General features: G+C 37.8%; 1 protein-coding gene across 2 annotated transcripts in view; it reads right to left on the bottom strand.

Moving 5' to 3' along the window:
* Positions 1-1,470: 1,470 nt before the first annotated feature.
* The window catches only part of MED13L (mediator complex subunit 13L), a 207,118-nt gene continuing 188,850 nt past the window's right edge, over positions 1,471-19,738 (bottom strand). For both annotated transcript variants that reach the window (XM_067307411.1, XM_067307412.1), the window contains exons 23-31: positions 19,228-19,416; positions 18,004-18,227; positions 17,427-17,569; positions 15,147-15,305; positions 13,902-14,078; positions 11,456-11,610; positions 7,980-8,141; positions 5,791-5,903; positions 1,471-4,354 (exon numbers count right to left, since the gene is read on the bottom strand). In XM_067307411.1, coding sequence (XP_067163512.1) covers positions 4,222-4,354; positions 5,791-5,903; positions 7,980-8,141; positions 11,456-11,610; positions 13,902-14,078; positions 15,147-15,305; positions 17,427-17,569; positions 18,004-18,227; positions 19,228-19,416 — 1,455 coding nt within the window. In that variant the 3' untranslated portion in view covers positions 1,471-4,221. The remainder of the gene's footprint in view (positions 4,355-5,790; positions 5,904-7,979; positions 8,142-11,455; positions 11,611-13,901; positions 14,079-15,146; positions 15,306-17,426; positions 17,570-18,003; positions 18,228-19,227; positions 19,417-19,738) is intronic.

The raw sequence follows: 19,738 nt of genomic DNA, 5'->3' as shown, positions 1-19,738 counted from the left end.
TTAAAGTAAGCTAGAAACAGTTTTATGACTCTGGCAACTAGTGAGGAAATCCCAACTGGCCAGTAAAACAACCATGAAATTGAGTAGCAATTGCCTGATCTGATCTGATCTGATCTGCAGGAGTTGTGACTGCATGTGGACGTGGGCTTCATCCCTTCATGGAAAACAAGCAAGTTCTTGAAGCGTACTTTGCAAGACAGCTACAAAGACCAGGGTTTTTTTAAATATTTTGGGTCTGCAGAAAATGTCTCACTTGATTTTGAGGGTCACTGCTGTTGTAAACAGATGGCTCCCACCAGCCGTACAGGCTAGCCATGGTTGACGGTGTAGTTAGAACTGGCCAGAAAACAGGGGGGGTTGTAGTTTGTTTTTTGTTTTTTTTTCCTTTAAGAGTAAAGCTAAGGATATGATATTTAAAAATACTTTAGGAGGCCATGGATTTTTTTTCTTTACAGTACAGAAAATTGTGTTATCTGAAGATTCCATGTTTTTAAAGTTTTCTAACACTATTTGTATGGGAGATAAATGCTAAATATACCTTTGCTTGTCTTTTTTTGTTTTTTTTTTTTGCGTGCATTTCTGTGTCTAGAAACAAACCTACTAAATCATAGAATAACTTAGGTTGGAAGGGACCTCCCCAGGTGTAATAGTCCAACCAACCCCCTGCTCAAAGCAGGTCTAATTAGATCAGGCTGATCAGGGGCTTGTCCAGCTGAGTCTTGAACACCTCCAAAGATGGAGTTTCCACAGCTGCTCTGGACAACCTGAGGTGGCAGATCTGCTTTAGTGTTCTTCTTTAATCTGGAGCTGACTACATTTCAGTTCCTTTATATATATAATCCTACTGGGGGGGGGGGGGAGGAGGTCACAAGACACTGATATGCCATTAAAATCTCCTGTTAAAGGCTTACCTGGTGTAGGGAGAGAAATTTCATCTGTAGGGGGGGAAGCTCTTGGGATTAAAGTTGTTAATGCAAAGCAGCTACTACTAAGGTATCACCAGATTCTCTCAGGTTGTTTCCACCCACCTGATTTGGCAGAATTTACAGTCTGATTATCTTGACTTCTACATTAGTGGCACTGATTTCCTTCACAAAGGCATAATCTTAAATAGAATGACTATTCTATTTTGCTTTAATTTCCACTTTTAAAGAAAAGTTAAGTACTAGTGCAGCTTGAACTTCTGTACATTGTAATGAGCCATATCACTCTGAAATGGCAGCCGATAAAGCTATAGATTTAATCAACATGCAGGGAGTCTGAACAGGCAGGTGGGCAGTAGGTTACTTCATGGAAGGCAGCCGTGTCTCTAAATAAATATTAAAGAGCCTTTAAGTGAATTTCGGTTCCATTCACATCACAGGAGAGATCTACAGCTACTTTTTAATGCAGGCCCTTCTTCCCTAGGAAAGTTTTGCCAAAACGTAACAGTCAAAGAAAATACTCTTAAGAATAAAACTGCAACAGTAGTTTCAGTAATTCAATAATTTATTCATCTAAAAAAGTGTGTAAAAGTATATAGCTCTCATCCACAAGGTATATATGAATGACATTTAAAATGGAGGTCTTTATTATTATTGTTTCTTTTTATCAAAGTCTTTTTTTAGTGTATTGTACCAGCGATATACTGTAGATTTAAAATGAACTTCACATTTTTTTTTGTTTTCTTTCAAATTGTCGGCTATATATAAAAGAAGCTCACTGCAAAATGCTCAGAGAAAAAAAACAAAACAAAGAAATTCAGAACTCCCCGGAAATGTACAGCTTTTACATTTAAAAAAGGTTCTGAAATATACATACAAGCATGCTGGACATTCCCCGCCCCCTCCCGCTCCCTTCAGCTCAAACAACTGTATAATAATTCTGATTTAGGCATGAATTTCCAAAGTTAGAAATAAAAAAAAAATAAAATAACTTTCTTCACTCTGTAGGAAAGCCAGGGCTTGTACATTTCAGATTAATTCAGTAAAAAACTCACAAGTAAAATAATGCATATTTAAGGGAAATATTATACAGAACTTTTCACACTGAAGTACATAAGATTTTTCTTTAAAATCTATTGCCATTCATTTATTTTGCACAAAAACGTATAAATATGTCACCAGCTTCTCTTAACTTAAAAAAATTAAATAAAAGACACCAGATGAAAACTACTCCTTGCTGCCCTTTTTTTATTTTTAATTTTTGCTTAGAACCAGGTTTCTGGGGAAGAAACGCCCCTGGATAAAAACGGCCCATTTAAAAAGAACAAACAAAATAATAATCCAAAGTTCAGATGAATCCTGGGAACAAATAACCCCAAAACGGTAAAAGATTACAAATGTCTACTTTACATTTTTCCTCCCCAAGTTAAATTTTTTTATACAAGTTTACAATCTTCATCTTTTTATGCTCTTCAAAAGGCCTTGAGAATTTTCTTTTCTGATTAAGAAAAAATAGTACTGCAATATTTTTAAAGTCAATTTTACACTGTACACATTAGATACAAATGGTTTGATATCAGATTTTTTTTAACCTATACATTGCAAAGAGGATACCCATGTGGGAGGTTTGGTGCAGAGAATGAAATAATCCATTTACAGGTTACTTCTCTGACTTCACCTTCTCATTACACAAGCAATTCTTTTTTTTTAATATAATTTGTTTTAAATGTTACATTATCTCAAGAAAAATACTTTTTAAAATCATAGAATTTCATTTTTTTTAACCAGAACATGAACGTCTTTTGGAAGAACTTTAAAATTTGTAGGTTTTTCTCCACAGATAGATAACTAGGTCACACAGCCTGATCAAAGTGCCCGACCCCTCACATAAGGCAGTCCATGCCTGCTGCACAGTGCAACAACAAACATTAGAAAATGGAGTTTAAATATAAACCCCTTGAAGCCTGGAATGAAGGAGTCATAAAAATACTTCAATTAGCCATTAACCTTTAAAATGGCAATCATTTTACTAAACAAAGTAACTTTTCCACCACAGTGGTATAACTTCAAGTACTAATTTAATGATATAATTTTTAAAAATTATTTCTTTGAAATAATATTCCTATAGTCAGAAAAAATACACCAGATTTGTAACTGATTTAGTGTAAACAAAAACCATATTTTTGGATATGTACATGGACTAGTCTGCCCAGAATTAAAGGGCGACTTGGGTTTCAGTAAATAGTTTTCTAGCATCATTAAATTTATTGGAAATATATTTCAATCATAGCTCTACAATAGATTAATTTACCACTTTCCATTTGCCCTCACATTGGGCTTTAAAGTATTTTTCCTCCCTACCTCTCACTCACTCTTCTTCCATTAGGTAGTGTTATCCTTCATTAAACACTGGCCATTTCTTGCTTTAACCAGGCTAAATGCAGGTGAGAATTCCTTAAAATACAAGTATATTCTTACCAGAATATGCTGACACGGTTAGAAATCTGAATATGCTCCCCTTCCCAACTCGGACTTTGATTGTTACTAGCTTCATTTTTGTTTTCTAGGTCAGAAGAGTGAGAGGTATGTAGATAAATAACCCTACGGTGGAACGGAGCTGGATTGTTAAAATATTCTACTGTTCCTGGTCCTTTATAATTTAATCCCTTCCCTCCCCAAACCTAAAAATAAATAAAATATCTCCAGACCATTCATATCTACATGGACAGGTAACAAATGCATGCATTCATCCCAATCCACTCTGACAGGAACTCCAGGTAGACAGAAAACTCCAATATTAATACGAGACTACGACTGGTTTTCTTCTGCAAAGTCCCAGTTTATGATGTTCAAACAAGAAAATAACTTTTGGAAAACCCAAACTGGTCACTACAAGATATTTTTACTTGCAGGGCTGAAACTGCTCTTGGATGTATATCAGAGTTCCTAACGCAAAAAGATACTGTAGTCTTCCTCAAAAAAGAAAAAAAAAAAGGAGAGAGGAAAAAAAAAATAAAAATCACACTGACCAGTAGTTACTGGGCCACCAAACTAACACTGGCTTGAGGTTACTGTGTGTTCGCTGTTCTTGGATGTTCCCAGATTTTGGACTGAAGCTGCCAGAGATGTTAATGGGTAGTTTAGTTTTGAACACTGCAGAATTCACATGTGCTTATGGAGGAACAGAAGCACAGCACACGACTGGTCTGAAGACAAGCAAAACTGATTTTTGCAGACTGTGGCACGTTTCTCAGGTTGAGGGGAGAATAAGCCAGAAGAACAAGTGCTTTTCTATCTATTAAAGTATATTCATGATGGCATTGTACAATTGAGTGAGCACCACAAAGTGGACAGGAAGGCAGGAGCTGCGATCCTGAGTGGCAGGGTTACATGTAAGCCAGGACAGTGCATTGTACTGCTCCAAAACGAACCTGCAGAAGAGAAATGCAGAGAGAAAAATTAAACTGGAATTGTTTACTCCTTTCTTTCTTTTCTAAAAGATTTACTTCAACTTATCACTGATTTATCTTGGAGATATACTGGGATGAGGACTGCCTGGTTCTGCTAATGCTGGTGGTGTTGGCCAAGTAGCAAACTCACCAAAAAGTTTGCATGGAACGTGATTTTTGTCATCAGAATATTTGAATTTGACTCAAACTGTTTGAATCTAGGCTCTTCTCCAAAACGTAGCAGATATTATAGAATCATAGAATAATTCAGGTTGGAAGGGACCTCTGGAGGTAATTTAGTCCAATCCTGTGTTCAAAGCAAGTCTAATCTGATCAGGTTGCTCAAGAACTTGTCCAGTAGAGTCTTAACACGTCTATGGATGGAGGTTCCGCAACCTCTCTGGCCAATCTGTTCCAGTATTTGATCAGCCTTACTATAAAGTAATTCTCCTTTATGTCTAATTAGAATTTCCCAAGTTTTAACTTGTATCCTTTTCCTCTTGTCCTATTGCTGTGCATCTCTGAGAGCATCATCCTTTTACTCAAAAGAAAAGGGGAGACAGTATTACCTCAGAACAAATGCAATAGCTCAGTCCTCTGCCTAAGGTGACACAAATTCAGATCTTCTAGAACAGTATATTTACCACCAATTCAAGTTAGATGAGATTATTCTTAATGTTTCCTATTGATACTCTCTACTTGGTATACGTTGTTCAACTTGCGTCCCACCCTCTATGCTGTCTCGTAAAACAGTTTTTTTCAGTGTAGAACAGCCCCAGCAGATGGGATGAAAGCAAACATTCTTCTAGCTATCTTCTACAGTAGAATAGGTTCACAATCCTGTATTAATTCAGGAAGAATATCTCTTACATATCCCAGGTTATTATCCTAATTCCCGAAATACTGGGTACGAGGAGAGTGCCTCTGTTTCCTTCTACAATTTCATTTGGTTTGGTGAGAAAAAATATTTACACAGTCTAGCTTACACCATCAGCTAAACAGAACAATCTTTGGGAGGCAAACCAAGGTATGTTGGCATCCACTTACACTTTGTAAGGCACAAACCATTCCTTTTCGTAGTGTGGCAGAGAACTGATGAAATAACCCTCATAATAAGGGTTATAGTTTTAGGGATTAAATATATATATATATGTATCTAAAAAATGTACCTATTTCCTGTAATTATAGGAAATAAGTCCTGCTCTTTGCTACTGGTGGTAGCAACCACAGTAAGACCACTTTTTTTTTTTTCCTTTCTTTTTTAAGATCGCACAGGTAAGGCATAGTAGGGGTGTAAACAGTTGATAAACCTAAGGGCTAATTTTGCCAGGTTGAAAAGAAACGGTATCTCTGAAATTTCAGTGCTGTGTTCCCATAACCTTACAGAGAAAATGCAGAACCTAAAAGGTGTTACCTACCTCAAGACATCTGATGTAGTTTTAGAGTCCAGCGGGTGAGGAACACGCTGAGAATTTCTGGCAGGTAAAAGTTCATCTGTCTGCGCTACAGAAATATGGTGATGCAATGAGGCCTTTGAAAGGAAAAAAACACAGATTAACTCTTCGTATGGCAAGTATTTCTGAAGATTCACAGCGAACAAATACAGGAGAGCTTGAAATGTTGGCAAGCTGAACTGACAGTTCTCTGTTCAATCTACCATGGCCAAGGGCCTTCTGAAGTTCTGTAATTTAATTGTTACATTTTCTCAGGGAAGAAATGACAAGGGGAAAAACACTTTTAGGAATGTGTCAGTGGTTCTCTTGGTATTTCAGTAATAAAACATTCTGATTCTTCAAACTCTCCAGTAGGAGACCCATCATAATATATACCATGCAGGTGTAGGATGGCCAGCCAGAACGCTTAATGCAGTCTTTGGCGTCCTCTGTTCTGTTACGCTTTCTGAGTATCTCTCATCTTTCTTTTGGAGCAGGGCCTATGCATTAGTTTATACAGGGGTAGGAAAGGGATTTCACGTTGATCCTGTGCAGGGGTAGAGCCAACCATGTAAACCTTTCAAGTGGGTAGCCTAACAGACCACACAGCCGGCCTAGGCAACACCTCTAAGTTATACTCCACCAACTGTGGCCTACACATTAGAGGTGGAATACTTCAGCTCGAAAATCGTTAATCCATATCAGATGGAGTACTTGCACCTATGTCTCTCATAGGCCATACAAGTTTTCTAATTGCAGTGCTGGGCAGCACAAAGGAAACATCACCACCTGCTCTCTGAACGGCATACAAGTTACTGCAGGAATTCAGCCCCTTGCTTTTATTAAAAATTGTCCAAACCAAAACAGTTCCAAGTCAAATTAAACATTTAATTCAGCCTAGATCTGAAAGAATGATTGTGGTGGAGAAGGGGGAAGGGTGGCAGCTCCTTCTCTCCAGTGCAAATCTAGTAGAAGCTTATGGAAGGAATTCATAGAGCTGCCTGGAGCTCTGCTGACTATGCTTTTACCACTGGAAATGAACCATAGTATTTGTATTACTCATTCACAAAAATGTAGTTTTAAGTTTAGGATAAAGCTTCATCTCTAGCTCTACAAATATGGTGGCTAGCATTTCATGTTATTTTTGAGATCTCCATTTAGCAAGTTTAGAGCAAAGCACTTCAGGAAATCTATTTGTGAAAAAGTGGAGGGCATAAGGAATAAGGAAGGTGACCTCATTTAATTGGGTACTTCAGTCCTGAGCTGGTGGAGGTGGTACAGGGAATATAAAGCCCCACTTGCTGACTACAGCAGTCATTCTTAAATGATCAACTGTAAAATGCCTTTTTTGCATGAGGAAAGAACTGAGAAATACTGAAGACCTTTACTTTGATAATAGCCTGGCAGACACAGATAAGAATTTAGCTAAAAGACTACATGATACTTGTAAAAAATGTTTAACATTTGCTAATTAAACTGGAAATGGATAAAGAAAGTAGCACTGTCTTAATTATTCTGTATGTTGCTTGCTCAACTATTTATGTGGTGCTCTTCAGGGCATATTTTTCACCTTCTTTCCTTACTATTAGTTCACATCCTTTTGATTCACGCAAATAAGAAGCAGCATGTCTCTCTATAGGGGGCAGTGAATAGCTAGTAGTTGAACCAGTTCTGCTGTACACCCTGTGCAAGCGCTAGCAATCTTCCAGAATGGAAGGTATCATATATGCTCTGATGTTGCAGACTGCACTCTGTGACTTCTACAACTATGGATATAGGAATGGAGAGTAAATGCTTTATCTGGAGGTGCTATTTTCCTAATTTTTAGTCCATGTGTCATAACTGGACTACAGCAGAATAGGAGCTATGTCCCTCCTGCCTTAGGTTGACCAAAATTTAGGAAATGACAATCAGAACATTTCCTTAATACTGGATATGGCTTTGATGATTGCATATTTAGAAGCTGCCAAATTCTATTCTATTTCAGGTAAAGGCTGTAGGAACAGAGAGTAAATTTTAATAGCCAGCTCTCTAAATTCAAAGCTAGAATTGTACTTCCATTCCCAATACTGTCAGTTGAGATAACATGCAAAGCCAACATGTTCATGGAAAATTCACAGGAGATGAATTAAATGCTTCCTCCCTTTCCGCTGTGAAAGGATACTAAGACAGACCTTGAGGAAGAGGGGACACTGGTTTTGTGCCTGAGGACAGGATGACCAGAACCACTGTGGAAGATTCTCAGCTTTGGCAGTTGATACAAAGTATCCAAGAGCAAGAGGTTGCTGCTTCAGTTCTTCGGGGGCTTCTCTAGAAAGAAGACGTTCCCCTTGGCTCTGAGGAAAAAGTTAAAAAGGCATTTGTTTGTTTTATGTCATTACATCCCCCTCCAATAACATTCATTTTCTTTACTAATCACTCAGGCTTTAATCCAGTTTTGTCTTGTTATTAATGAGCTATCCTTTAATCTCAGGCTGCGCAATGCTTTCCCTTTATTCACAGATCTTTGTCAAAGTTGTCCAATCCTTCCCTTTATCCCTTGCAGTTGGGTTTCACAGGCGTATGTTCCACAATCACTTTAAGTTCCCTAACAGCAATGTTAAGCTCTTAAACTGAAGTGAGTTTATAGAGATTTTGATGCTACAGAGTAACTTGAAGGTACTAGGTTCTGGCCATGAACCTGAATAGCTTAATGGGGGCAGGCAGAGAATAGAGCAGTGGTGATTTTAAGCTCATACAGCCTCAGTAAGTTTATAGCCTTACAGGTTTTCCCCACACCTAGAAAAAACATCAAGTTGCACTGCAGATGTTCCTGACTTCAGCTAAGGAAGAATGTGTTACACACTGAGCTGTGCAAGAGCAAAGAATACCAGCGACTTTATAGCGTGTTTGTTCCTTCAGTTAGTTACTTTTATACCTAAAAACAAAAGTTGCACTTTATATTCCTTGCTGTGGGAATAGCTTGAACAGAAGATACTATGTTTTATACATGCAGACACCCAGTGTGGGGAAAAAGAAACAGCTGATTCTGCTTTTCTAGTTATATCAGTTATTGATTTATTTAAATACAGGGTTTTTTTAGAATTAATTATTCATGTTCTTATATATAGAGCAAAGTTATTTTGAGAGGAGAGTGGAAAAACAAGAAGAAGTCTTCAAAACTATTTTTATCAGACATTAGGTTGCTGCCCATCAGCACATACATATGTGTTTTTATTTCTGTAGGCTAAAACGAAGATAGATGAACCTTCTGCACACCAGGCTTGCACACACAGGAATGCTTCATGAGAGTTTATCTCCCAGTGTTTATAAAAAATGCCTTATATATCATGGACCACATTAACAAGAAACCTAGAAGGATTGCTTTAGGTATTAGAAGGGCTGACTGCCATTCCATTCTGAAGTACATTTTTATTTTACATGGATTTATTTTTTGTAAACACTCTTCATTATTTTGCTTTTACTTTTTATTTCTTAGACACCCCCCCCCCCAAAAAAAAATAAAAAAAATACTTGCAAAGTATTCTAGACTGAAATTTATCCCAGAAGACCTGGGACAGGCAGTCCATTTAATCCACAACACCTTTTAAGTCAGCAGGAAAAAAAGATTCTACTGAAAAGAAACTGGCTTAACCACAGAACCTTCAGTGCTAGTCCTTGAAGCAGGTCTTTCTCCCCCAGTAGTATCTTGATCAGCAATCAAAGAAAGTTAAACAGTCCGTAAAGCTCAGGGAAGGCTACGGCGCACCTGGCTGCGGGCACGTGGAAAACCCCACAGCAGACCTTGAAACCGGCTGCTGAGCAATCAGGACTTACGCTGGTGAACTGCAGCAATCAATTACGGGCTACACGGACGGAGGCTTGACCTTCCCTGCCCCACGAGGTAATGATCACACGCTGTTGCTTTTTTAAAACCAAAAATTACACATCAATTACTAGGCCCTCGTTAATGGTTAAACTGAATTACTATGACAGGTTCATCTAGAAATGGCTTGTCGAGGTCTCTGAGCTCTCTGGTCATTAACCTTTCAGTCTGTTCTTAAGGCATTTGGACAGAGTTCCATTGAGAATAAGTTGTGTAACACATTTTTCTAAAAGTGGTACAGAACAGAGCTTGTTCAATCAACTAAATATGAAAGGGAAATTGTAATGAGCGCTTAGTTGTGATTTATGACTAGAGGGTTTGGGAACAGAATTTAAAACTTTTAATTTGCCCACATAGCAGTTTGAACTAACCAAGTGACAGAAACGTGTAATTATTTAGCCTTTGAAAAGTGAGTTGAAGTATTAGTGTAAGGCGATTGTGCCGAGATCACAAAATACAACATTAGCATTTTTGTGGCTGGTGCAAAAGAAGTTTTTCCACTCACAGACAGTATTAAGCTGACCACTGAAGCATTTTGGCAGAGGAAACATAGAAATACACAGAGGACTTTTTCCTTCCAGGTGATAAAACGGGCATATCTCATATTCCTAAATATCAGTCATTTTCAGGGAGTGAGAATTTTTTTCTTAAGAAGATATTTACATTTAGAAAAATGTGCTGCTTTATTAGAGTGGATGCATGAGTAGCATCACTCAGTCAAATGTCTTAGCTGTACACCTCCCTAAGCAGGTATCTAGTAGTTGTCTCTAACCAGATTTCTAATTTCACTAGATGAGACTGTTTGAAACCACCAGTGATAGTCTCAGGTACTGATCCAGTTATTTACAAAAAAATCCAGATTATTAAAACAGAACTTTTAAATACATGGACTTATCCATTTCTTCTATTAAAAAAATAGTCTATTTCTTTAATAAAAGACTGTACTATTTAATAAAGAAGTAATATGCTCTTGCTTTAAATGTAGTATTTCTAGAGTAAAACTTCTCTGCTACCAAACTGTGAAACCTCTTAAACTTCTGCATACTTGTGATGGAAAACATTTTAAATGTACAACTAAGTGTCTTACACAACGAAATGTATGCATAAGAGTTCCATCAAACATGATCCAAATTACAGTAAAGCCGATTCAGAAAAATGTTTCTTGAATTATCAAAAACAATTTGCATTTTAAATAACCACTGGTGTTGGAACCAGCTTTATAAAAGCCACTTCAAACAAAAATAACTTTTAAACAGTATGTGCTCTGGGCTAATTTTTACTAAGAATACAGCATTTGCATAAACATCTAACACCTGCAGAGTTTATATTGACAGGTTCTATTATTAGGAGAATTATCTCACTTCTTGCCTCCCCCACAAACTGATCGGATCAGAGCTCTCCGCGTCTTCCTTTCTCTCAACTGCTCATCCCTTTGTGCCAGGGGCATTCTGTATGATTTTCCAGAGAAAAATCCATAAATACAGATTAAGTTTATACAGGGTCATTGAATATAGCTCTGCCACAAGAAATAAAAGCCTTCCTCTCCTCTTCTCTTCCTCTCAATTATCTTCTACACTAACAACTAACTTTAACTTGGAAAAACAGTCATGGCAGAGGCATCTTTTACAACGGTATTTAGCCAGTACCTTGCTGTTGACTTAATTACATTTGAAAATCTACAGAAAAAGAGATTCTGTTGGAGGATTTGGGGTTTTGTTTTGTTTTGTTTGTTTTTGCTTTGTCTTGCTTTTAAGTAGCACGTCCCCTGCGGTGCTAGAGCCTTACCCTGCTATGCTGGAAGTGAGATCCCACTCCAATACCAGACGGGGAACCGGGGGAAGGAACCGGGGAGGAATTTGGTGGAGAGTGAAGATTCCCTGTTATTAAAATTCCAAAGTCATTGTCTATGTCATCTGGGAATGGGAGGTCAAACATGTCATCTGAAAGGGAAAAGAGAGAAAAAAATAATCATTTCTCATCTCCTGTACTCGTTTTTGTTAAGAATTTTCTCTAATATATTACCATTCCCTTTTACACACTTGAGACAGATGTAGGCAGCAATACACGTTTTACTGTTTCATCCTTCTTAGTACCTTTGACTTCAACCACACAGCTTTGAAAGGAAAAGTTGGCAGACATCTACTAAAATCATGAATTTTAACAACGGTCATACAGTGCACAAAATTCCTGTCATATCAGCTTAATACCAAATCCAAACTGAACTTTAGAACCAAAAGAATTACACCTCTCTGCAGTTGGTCACAGAAATCCATTAACAAAATACTTGAAATGCATTAAACAGAAGTACAGATGCTGCCCTCAGCAGGCGCCGCTCTTCGGGCTCCTGCTGCACACCGGCACTTTGGTGCCCATTTGCTCAAAGTGTTCTGGGAATAGTCGTAGCGGCTTCAAAGAAATTGCTCAGAGTCAAGTACTGTTCAGCATTAGGGCAGCAGGGCCTGATCCACGCTCACATGCGATGCACTTTTATGATTATCTTAAATACTGCAACAGGACTTCCTACAACTCTGATTTTAATAGTTTGATTTCATCTCAGAAGTTAGATACGCTCCTATTACCATAACTTGTGATCATATTTTAATTTAGTTTATATTAATATGTGGGACAGGAGTAAAAATGCATTGAAAATGTATCTGCATTTATGAAAAGTACATTCCGTTGCTCAGTCATTTGGAACACAAGTTATGATGCCATGGGTAATTTATGTGATGGAAAGCTAAGATCATTAACACAGATCCAAAAATTACAAACATCACAATATAGTTTATAGGGTTTTTTTCTAATTCAGATTTTTCAGTAGGCAAAGACATTTAAAAAGTATAATGACATTTAAAGTACATTTTAGAGGACAGAGAGAGACAGGGGGAGCTGTCTGAATTAACTGGATTTAGAAGAATCACAGCCAGATTTATATTAAAACACACTAAAGAGACCCTACATAATAGTCAAACATTTCTGCAGTTTTAAATGTGTTTTACAATAAATCATTTATCTTGAAAAATTTGCTTCAACTAACATCACATGAAAATGAGAAAGAATTTGTCTTGCACTAATTTCAAGCTGAAGTCCTAGCGCTCAAATAGGCAGGTGGTTGTTTTTCTTCATCTGCCGAGGAGAAGCACTGGATTGCAAAAGCAGTGAATTAGCTTAGTTTATTAACTTCTGTCCTACAACCTCAATAAACAAAACAGAACTAATGTTATGCTCTGCTAAGCCTCCAAAGCATAAGTGAGATGGCTAATAGCATAGGAAGCAGTTTAATCATTAAATACAACAGAGTTAAGAAAATTAAATTTAACACCATTTTGGAAAACGCCAGCTCCTGTACCTGATTCTAATTAGCATCTGAAACACTAAAGGGCAGGTTAATGCAGGTTAAATATTTGTCAACACAGCATTCAGTCCGGTTTCTGGGGCCTTGAAAGGACAGCTGCTCAAGTATTAAGAAGGGTAACTTCCCTTTTGTGAGACCGCCTGAAATTCCAGGAGGAGCAGATCAAAGCAGACTCTTTCATTAAAAATATTAGATCTTTTTTCTTCTCTGTACTCTACCTCCCCTCCTATTAGAGCACTTTTATTGTAAGGGCTTGTACTCTTGGTTTAAATTGCTTTATAATCATTTAAAAAGATTTCTGGTAAAACAGTTAGAAAAATACTGATTTGATAAAATGTATTAATCAGTCTTGCTGTTATGATTTATAGGATTGAATAGGCTTAAAAACACACCCATTATATTAAGAACCCTTAGGTTTGTCTATTTTGCCTACTTTACATAAAGATGAAAATTTTAAAACAAGTACCTCCTTCCTGACAAGTTTTGTACACAACAGACTATCAAGTGAACCACTAGCGTAAAAAGGAGTTTGGCTTGATCAATTCACAAGTCAAGTCACAACAACAAGAAAAAGCATTTTATAGTCTGTGCCATTTTTTCTGCAAGTTGATTGGTCATTAGAAAATATTGCTTTTGGAATAAATCAATATGATTACCTGAAAACGGTGTTCAGAAAAACATAGTATATTATTCTCTAACTATAAAGTAGGTGGTGTTGTCTTTAAATTAAATTCAGGTGGTACGTGGTCCATGGGAGAACACTGGTCCATTCAGTTTTTATTGGCCACTGGTACAGCTCTGCTTGTACCTTTTGAGCAGGCCACTGAGCAAACGCAAATATTTCACCTCCTACACTAGACACAAACGTTAACTTACCGTTAGTAGGGCTGAATCCATCCTCATTAGGATAATTTGCTGGTGCTACCTGGATAGTAGCAGAGGTTGGGAAAACCAGGATGTGCGTACAGGAGGCATCCTGAGGGGTATTCAGCTGAGATGATTGCAGATTCAGCGCAGTACTCCGGCCAAACACTGATCCCATGGTGACAGCATCTTCCAGGAAAGAAGCAATGGCAGAGACACTGATTTGCATCATCTTCAAAATATATGTTCTGTGTCCAATTAAATTTCTATGCATCTAATCTGGGTTTAAAGCGTTTAAAGTTTCTTATCTTAAAAAGAATAAATTACTAGAAGAGCCTGAAATTAAGATCACACGTTGTATAGATAATGTTTAGCCATGTGAATTCCCATACTATGCCCCATCTTTCCCTTCATTCTGCTGCTCCTTAATCAAAGATTTGCTTGTTAGATGTGGAAGTCAAATTTATTTTGGACACCCACACCTGTATAAATCCAAATTACGTAATATACCCCACTTTGGATGGCATTAAAAGACATAACTTGCCATCTATTTTCTCATGCTGTTAAAACTCTGCTTTGAAAATTATTCAGCTTGATGAGTAATTTTCAGGCTGGTTTAGTTCTATTCCATGCAGTAATTTTTTTTTTTTTCCCCTAAACTAAGAACCAGAGCGGTTTGTAAGGATTTCTCATCACGTCATCACGCAGACAACTGTACATACTTACAAAGTACAACAAATAAGGAAAGGTAAACAATCCAATACAGAAGAGCTTCATGAAATTAGTTTCGCTTTGACTTAGCCCTGTGGACTGTAGCTCACAACCGAACTCTTTAAAAAACTGAAGCATATGAGAAGGGAAGTAGGTTTATTCTTACCTCTTCTTACATAGTCTCCTATTCTTTCACATTACAGACTATTAACGTTTGCAGTCCTCCTTGCAGAAGGGCTTGTACATCATCACATTTCAGCTGATGCGAACTGGTCTACCTCAAACTATGACCTCCCCAAGGAAAAGGTCATCAGTTTGACAGTGACATAAAGTAATCTTTCCTCCTGGGAGTCGATGCTCCCAACACAGTATCTCTTTGTGATATTTTGGGGAATTCTGCTGGCTCAACCTGTTTTCTCCCATATTTAGTCACAGTAGTCAAGGTCTTACTGTTAGGCCCAAAAGTCTCCCAAGACCGATGTATTTCTTATGTGGTATCTATGATAAAAGTTCAAGCAGCATTGAAATAGGTGGATAAAAATTTACCTGGCATGACGACAAAGGAGCCTTGTGGTTCCATGGCAACTAAGCAGGCACTGAGGATAGAAGGAGAGTCCGCTGATGAGATACCGCACATGCGGCACACCTCCTTTAGCTGTTTGCTGATTGTCTGCAGGGAACATTCCCCAAGGAGGATACTCCAGTCTGAAAAAAAGCAAGTTTTGATAGAACGTAATGGGATTCTGAAAAATCCAGCACTTGCTTGAAAACAGCAAAATACTAATAACACTTTGCATTTCTTTAACACTTTCCACTGGGAGATGTAGCATTCAAACATAAATGGATTGAACTTCCACATACTTCTCTGAAGCTTAAAAATTAAGGAACAACTGAGAGCTTGACCAAGTCACTTAAAGTTGCTCTGCATTAGAACCAGGAATACAGTCCTATATACCGTGTATTGTGCTTTAAGCATTAAAGCATCCTTCCTTTCAATGGTGGAAGAAAAGCAGTAGAGGACAGTGCCCTTTTCACAGAGACACGAGCAGAAAATTGGAGGGTTATAAAGTACATTTTCAGATTTGACCGGAAGGGCTGGCTGATATTGTACTGATACACTCAACCCAACAAAGGTATTTTTAATGCATAGTAATTTTTCACGTACAGCAGAAAAAAGAAATTGGTACTGCAGAATAGTTATTCTGGGCTATGTCCCCCTTAAACAATTGCACGGCTCTCAGAACTGCGTATTGAAGCAGATACTGCAAAATAGTTTATCCTGTGATAACTGGTTGGTTTTCCAATGATCTAACTGCATTACTCTGCAAATCACTTAAGAGCATGCGCTTCTGTAAGAGCGAGTCTTTGCTTCTACCTGTAAGGGATGAGGAGGTACTTATCTGATGTGAAACAGGGCAACACACAAGGATTTATTTTATTTTAGTTTTTGTTTTCTTATTTACATCCAACTCTGTTTCTGAATTGCATTGTTTGTTTGTTTGTTTGTTTGAAAAAAGACATCTGTTTTCATCTAACATGCTGCATAATTGGAATATTTGAAATGTAAGCAAACATATGAATTCAGACACAACACATTTTATTAAATTTTCTTATAAGTAAAATACACTAAATAAAGTAAAATACACTACATAAAGCGAATACAGTGAATGTTTCTTCAGAAAGCTGTCAGTGGAGGGGCAGATATGCCTTCTGGGGACCTCAGTTAACCATTTAACTGACAGATTCAGAAAATCAGAGGGAGAGCGCTACTGATTAAATTCTTAATCTGCCCTGCCTTCATTCCACTTAACTCTCATGCATGTGATGGATACCAAATCCACCTACCAGAGCAGGCAACTTCTCTTCTTCCCTCATGTACTATATAGGGGAAGGTATTTAATTATTGCTTCCCCTCCCCGAATATTTCCTTGTGCTTTCAGACTAAATTTTTATTTCTTGTACACTGATTTTCAAATCTCAAGAAATCCAGGATATCTTACAATAAGATAACCACAGTAATTCACATCTTCAGTTATCGGCGTGAGAGGACATACACTGTTTAATTAAATATCTTTATCCTCCAGCCTAATTCATCTTCATGTTCCAGTTCAGGAGATGGGAGAGAACTCAGAACAGCTTCTCAGAACCCCATTTTCTGTTAATCAGTTACCAACAAAAACATGAGCAGTGGCCACAGCCATTGGGAACGGAAGATAAGATGCTGAATGCATATACTTAAATTAGCGAGAGGAATCACTGCTAACGTGAAGCAAGGCAGTCCCTACCCTTGGATTAAGGCAGCTAAACCTACAATACACCAGAGCACCACAGAGCTGTTAGGAATGCTAGATTTGGGGAATCCTTTGCAGGCCCCGGAGAGTACCTTATTGCTGGTAAACACTGATTATCAGTTAATTTTGTACATCACAGAAATTAGGTTTTTCTTTTGTTCAGTAACTTTATTCATAAGAATTTTATTTTGAAGACTCAGAATTGCATCCTATTTCTATTTCTGTGACAGGACAACTATCGTCCAGATCTTTGTCCAGCATGTGATCAAACACAGGGCTTCCACTTGGAAATACACGGTGCTAGTATTAGTTAATCTACACAGTACCTACAAGACATGAGCAAGTGATGTCAAGTCCAGCATATAAACGTGGACAGCGACTGAAGCAGATGATTTATCCAAGACAATAAAAAAATTCATTGCCACGGTAGGATTTTAAAGGTTCGCGATCAATCCTGTAAATCATTCTTCCCTGCTTGCTCAGGCCACCTCTTCATTCCAAAACCACAGTTTGTGACAGCACTGAAATTTCCTACCTTTTAACTCCCCGTGGCCCAGGCGACCGAGTCGCCCGATTACAACTCTCCAAGGCAGCGATGTCATCTGCACGATACCGATACACCATTCCCAGAGCTTCTGCAGACCAATTTTACGTGCAGATAATTTGCTCCTCCTTGACCTGGAGATTATGGAAGGAAAAAAAAAAAAAGAGAGAGAATGAAGGACAATATTCAGACTTCTATATAATTATTTCACTGCTTGCCCCCTGTGGGAGTTCTTCCAGTGCCCTAACAGTGCCCAACTTATCTTTCAGTAACAAGAACTAGAAAAAGTATTTGTATGCTTTCAGTAGGGGTACTGCAGTAAAGGTATCTGAAAGGTGTCCATATGCTGAGCAGCACACCAGTTCTTCGTGAAGGTCCTCTCAGCGAACATTTGTAAGACAAGTGTAACAATAACTTTATAGAAGTGCCCATTTAAATGTTATCATGATAACGTTATTGTGATCACAGGGACAGGAAATGTGATTACAATGCAATGGGCAAGCAGCTAGTGAAAGTGAGGGATGGCAACTATAGACCTAGCTTTAATGTAAAAAATAAAGGTTTCTACCTGTTTGGTAAATCAATATTAACTATGCAGGTTTCCAACAATTCACCGTGAAGGTCAGTGCAGGATGCCAGAAGCCAGCGCTGATCATGAGACAAACAATATCCAACAAAAAGCACGTTGTATTTCTGACTGGCCTCTCCAAACGTTTCTCCCAGCTCTGTCTGTTTGTCTTTGATAGGTGCCAATATGAAAGGAGGGGAGTAGAGCTGGATTGGGCTGGGCCTCTGCAAAAAAGTCAACATCATCATCATTAGATACATCAAAACTGTTTCATGTAAGAAAGACACGAACACAGATGAGCAGTGAATTCAGAAAAAGGTGAGTTTGAAACAATACATCCTGTTGAATAAATAACCTTTCTCACAAGAGACATGAGGAAAGAGTGTGACGAGGAGGTGCCTGGCACAGGACGGCTACAGAACTTCTACAGAAATTTTGAGTGAGAGCTTTCTGACTAATGCGTGTTTTCTTCCTTATGGTTTTGAGTAATGAAATGTGCTGATAGTTTGTTTTTACAATGATCTTGAAATTAAGTTTTTAAACCCTAACAAGCACATCTTGATTTCAAGGTAAATGTTAACAGTTGGTTCATTAAATCTAAATAAAACGGTCATTGTTATTTTCCAAAGCATGAGAAATATTCATGGAAAATAGGATGGATTATTCTTCTTTTGAAATTCCAGAAACAGGGCTTGAATATTTACAGTTTAAAAGACAGATGAAAGATAAGCCCACTGAGGTAGAGGGATTTCTCCATTATCTCAGGGAATTAAATAATATACATAATGAGGAACAGCAACATATTTCACATGTATGCATGTAGATTATTCATATTATTATATATATATATGCATATAAATATTACATATATAATAAAAGTTGGATGTAAACACTTTCTTGTAGGAATACAATAGACAAAACCTACAACATATCTCAGAATACCAAATAGCAGCATACTTTTTCTCTTCTTTCACACTGAATTTAAACTCAACCTTTTGTTTTTTAATTCCAAATCATAAGCTTAAAATGTTTTGAAAGCAAGCAGTCTGGCATTTTCTTACTATGTTGTAGTTAGCATTATCTTATCTTTTCCCTTTATATTATCATCTTCTGTACCTTGAAAAAAATAGTCCTCAAGAGTATTTTCCCTACTCTTTTTTCCTATTTCAGAAATGCGGTTACAATCTATTAACAGGCTTTTATTTTCCTGACGCCAGTACTAACCTCAGGATTTTTGAGGGTCATCTCAATGCTGGCAGCTGGCCCAAAGCCTGTGAGAGACTTGATGTGAATCTGCGTGGGCAACGGCCTCCTGCACTGGCAATACACTGAAAACGCCAAAGACTTCAAGTGCTGAATGTAGAAAACCTGCTCATCCTTCATTGTCTGCAGCATGTACTGGCAAGGCACAATCTGTACAATTCATAAAAACAATAAAACACCATTGGTTCATTAATACCAAACCAAATCAGATCCACCCACTTGTTTAACCACCACGACACTTCATACGTTGTGCTCAGCTACATGCGTGACAGTACCTGTAGTTTCCCATCAGGGCTGCTGCCCTTTTGCATGAATGGCTGCAATTTTCACTGACACAAAATTGCTGCTTCCTCTTACAATGATATACGTAAGGTTGCACAACCTTGGAGAAAGCCCTGCTGTCCAGTATAAATGGGAGAGTCTTTTTACAGGACAACAGTAACTGAGTTGTTTTTTAAAATTCAGGCTATAA

The sequence above is a fragment of the Apteryx mantelli genome, chromosome 17, assembly GCF_036417845.1.
Source record: "Apteryx mantelli isolate bAptMan1 chromosome 17, bAptMan1.hap1, whole genome shotgun sequence".
NCBI classification, from domain to species: domain Eukaryota; kingdom Metazoa; phylum Chordata; class Aves; order Apterygiformes; family Apterygidae; genus Apteryx; species Apteryx mantelli.
The sequence above is the reverse complement of the archived record's forward strand: the minus strand, read 5'-3'. Positions and strand labels throughout refer to the sequence as shown.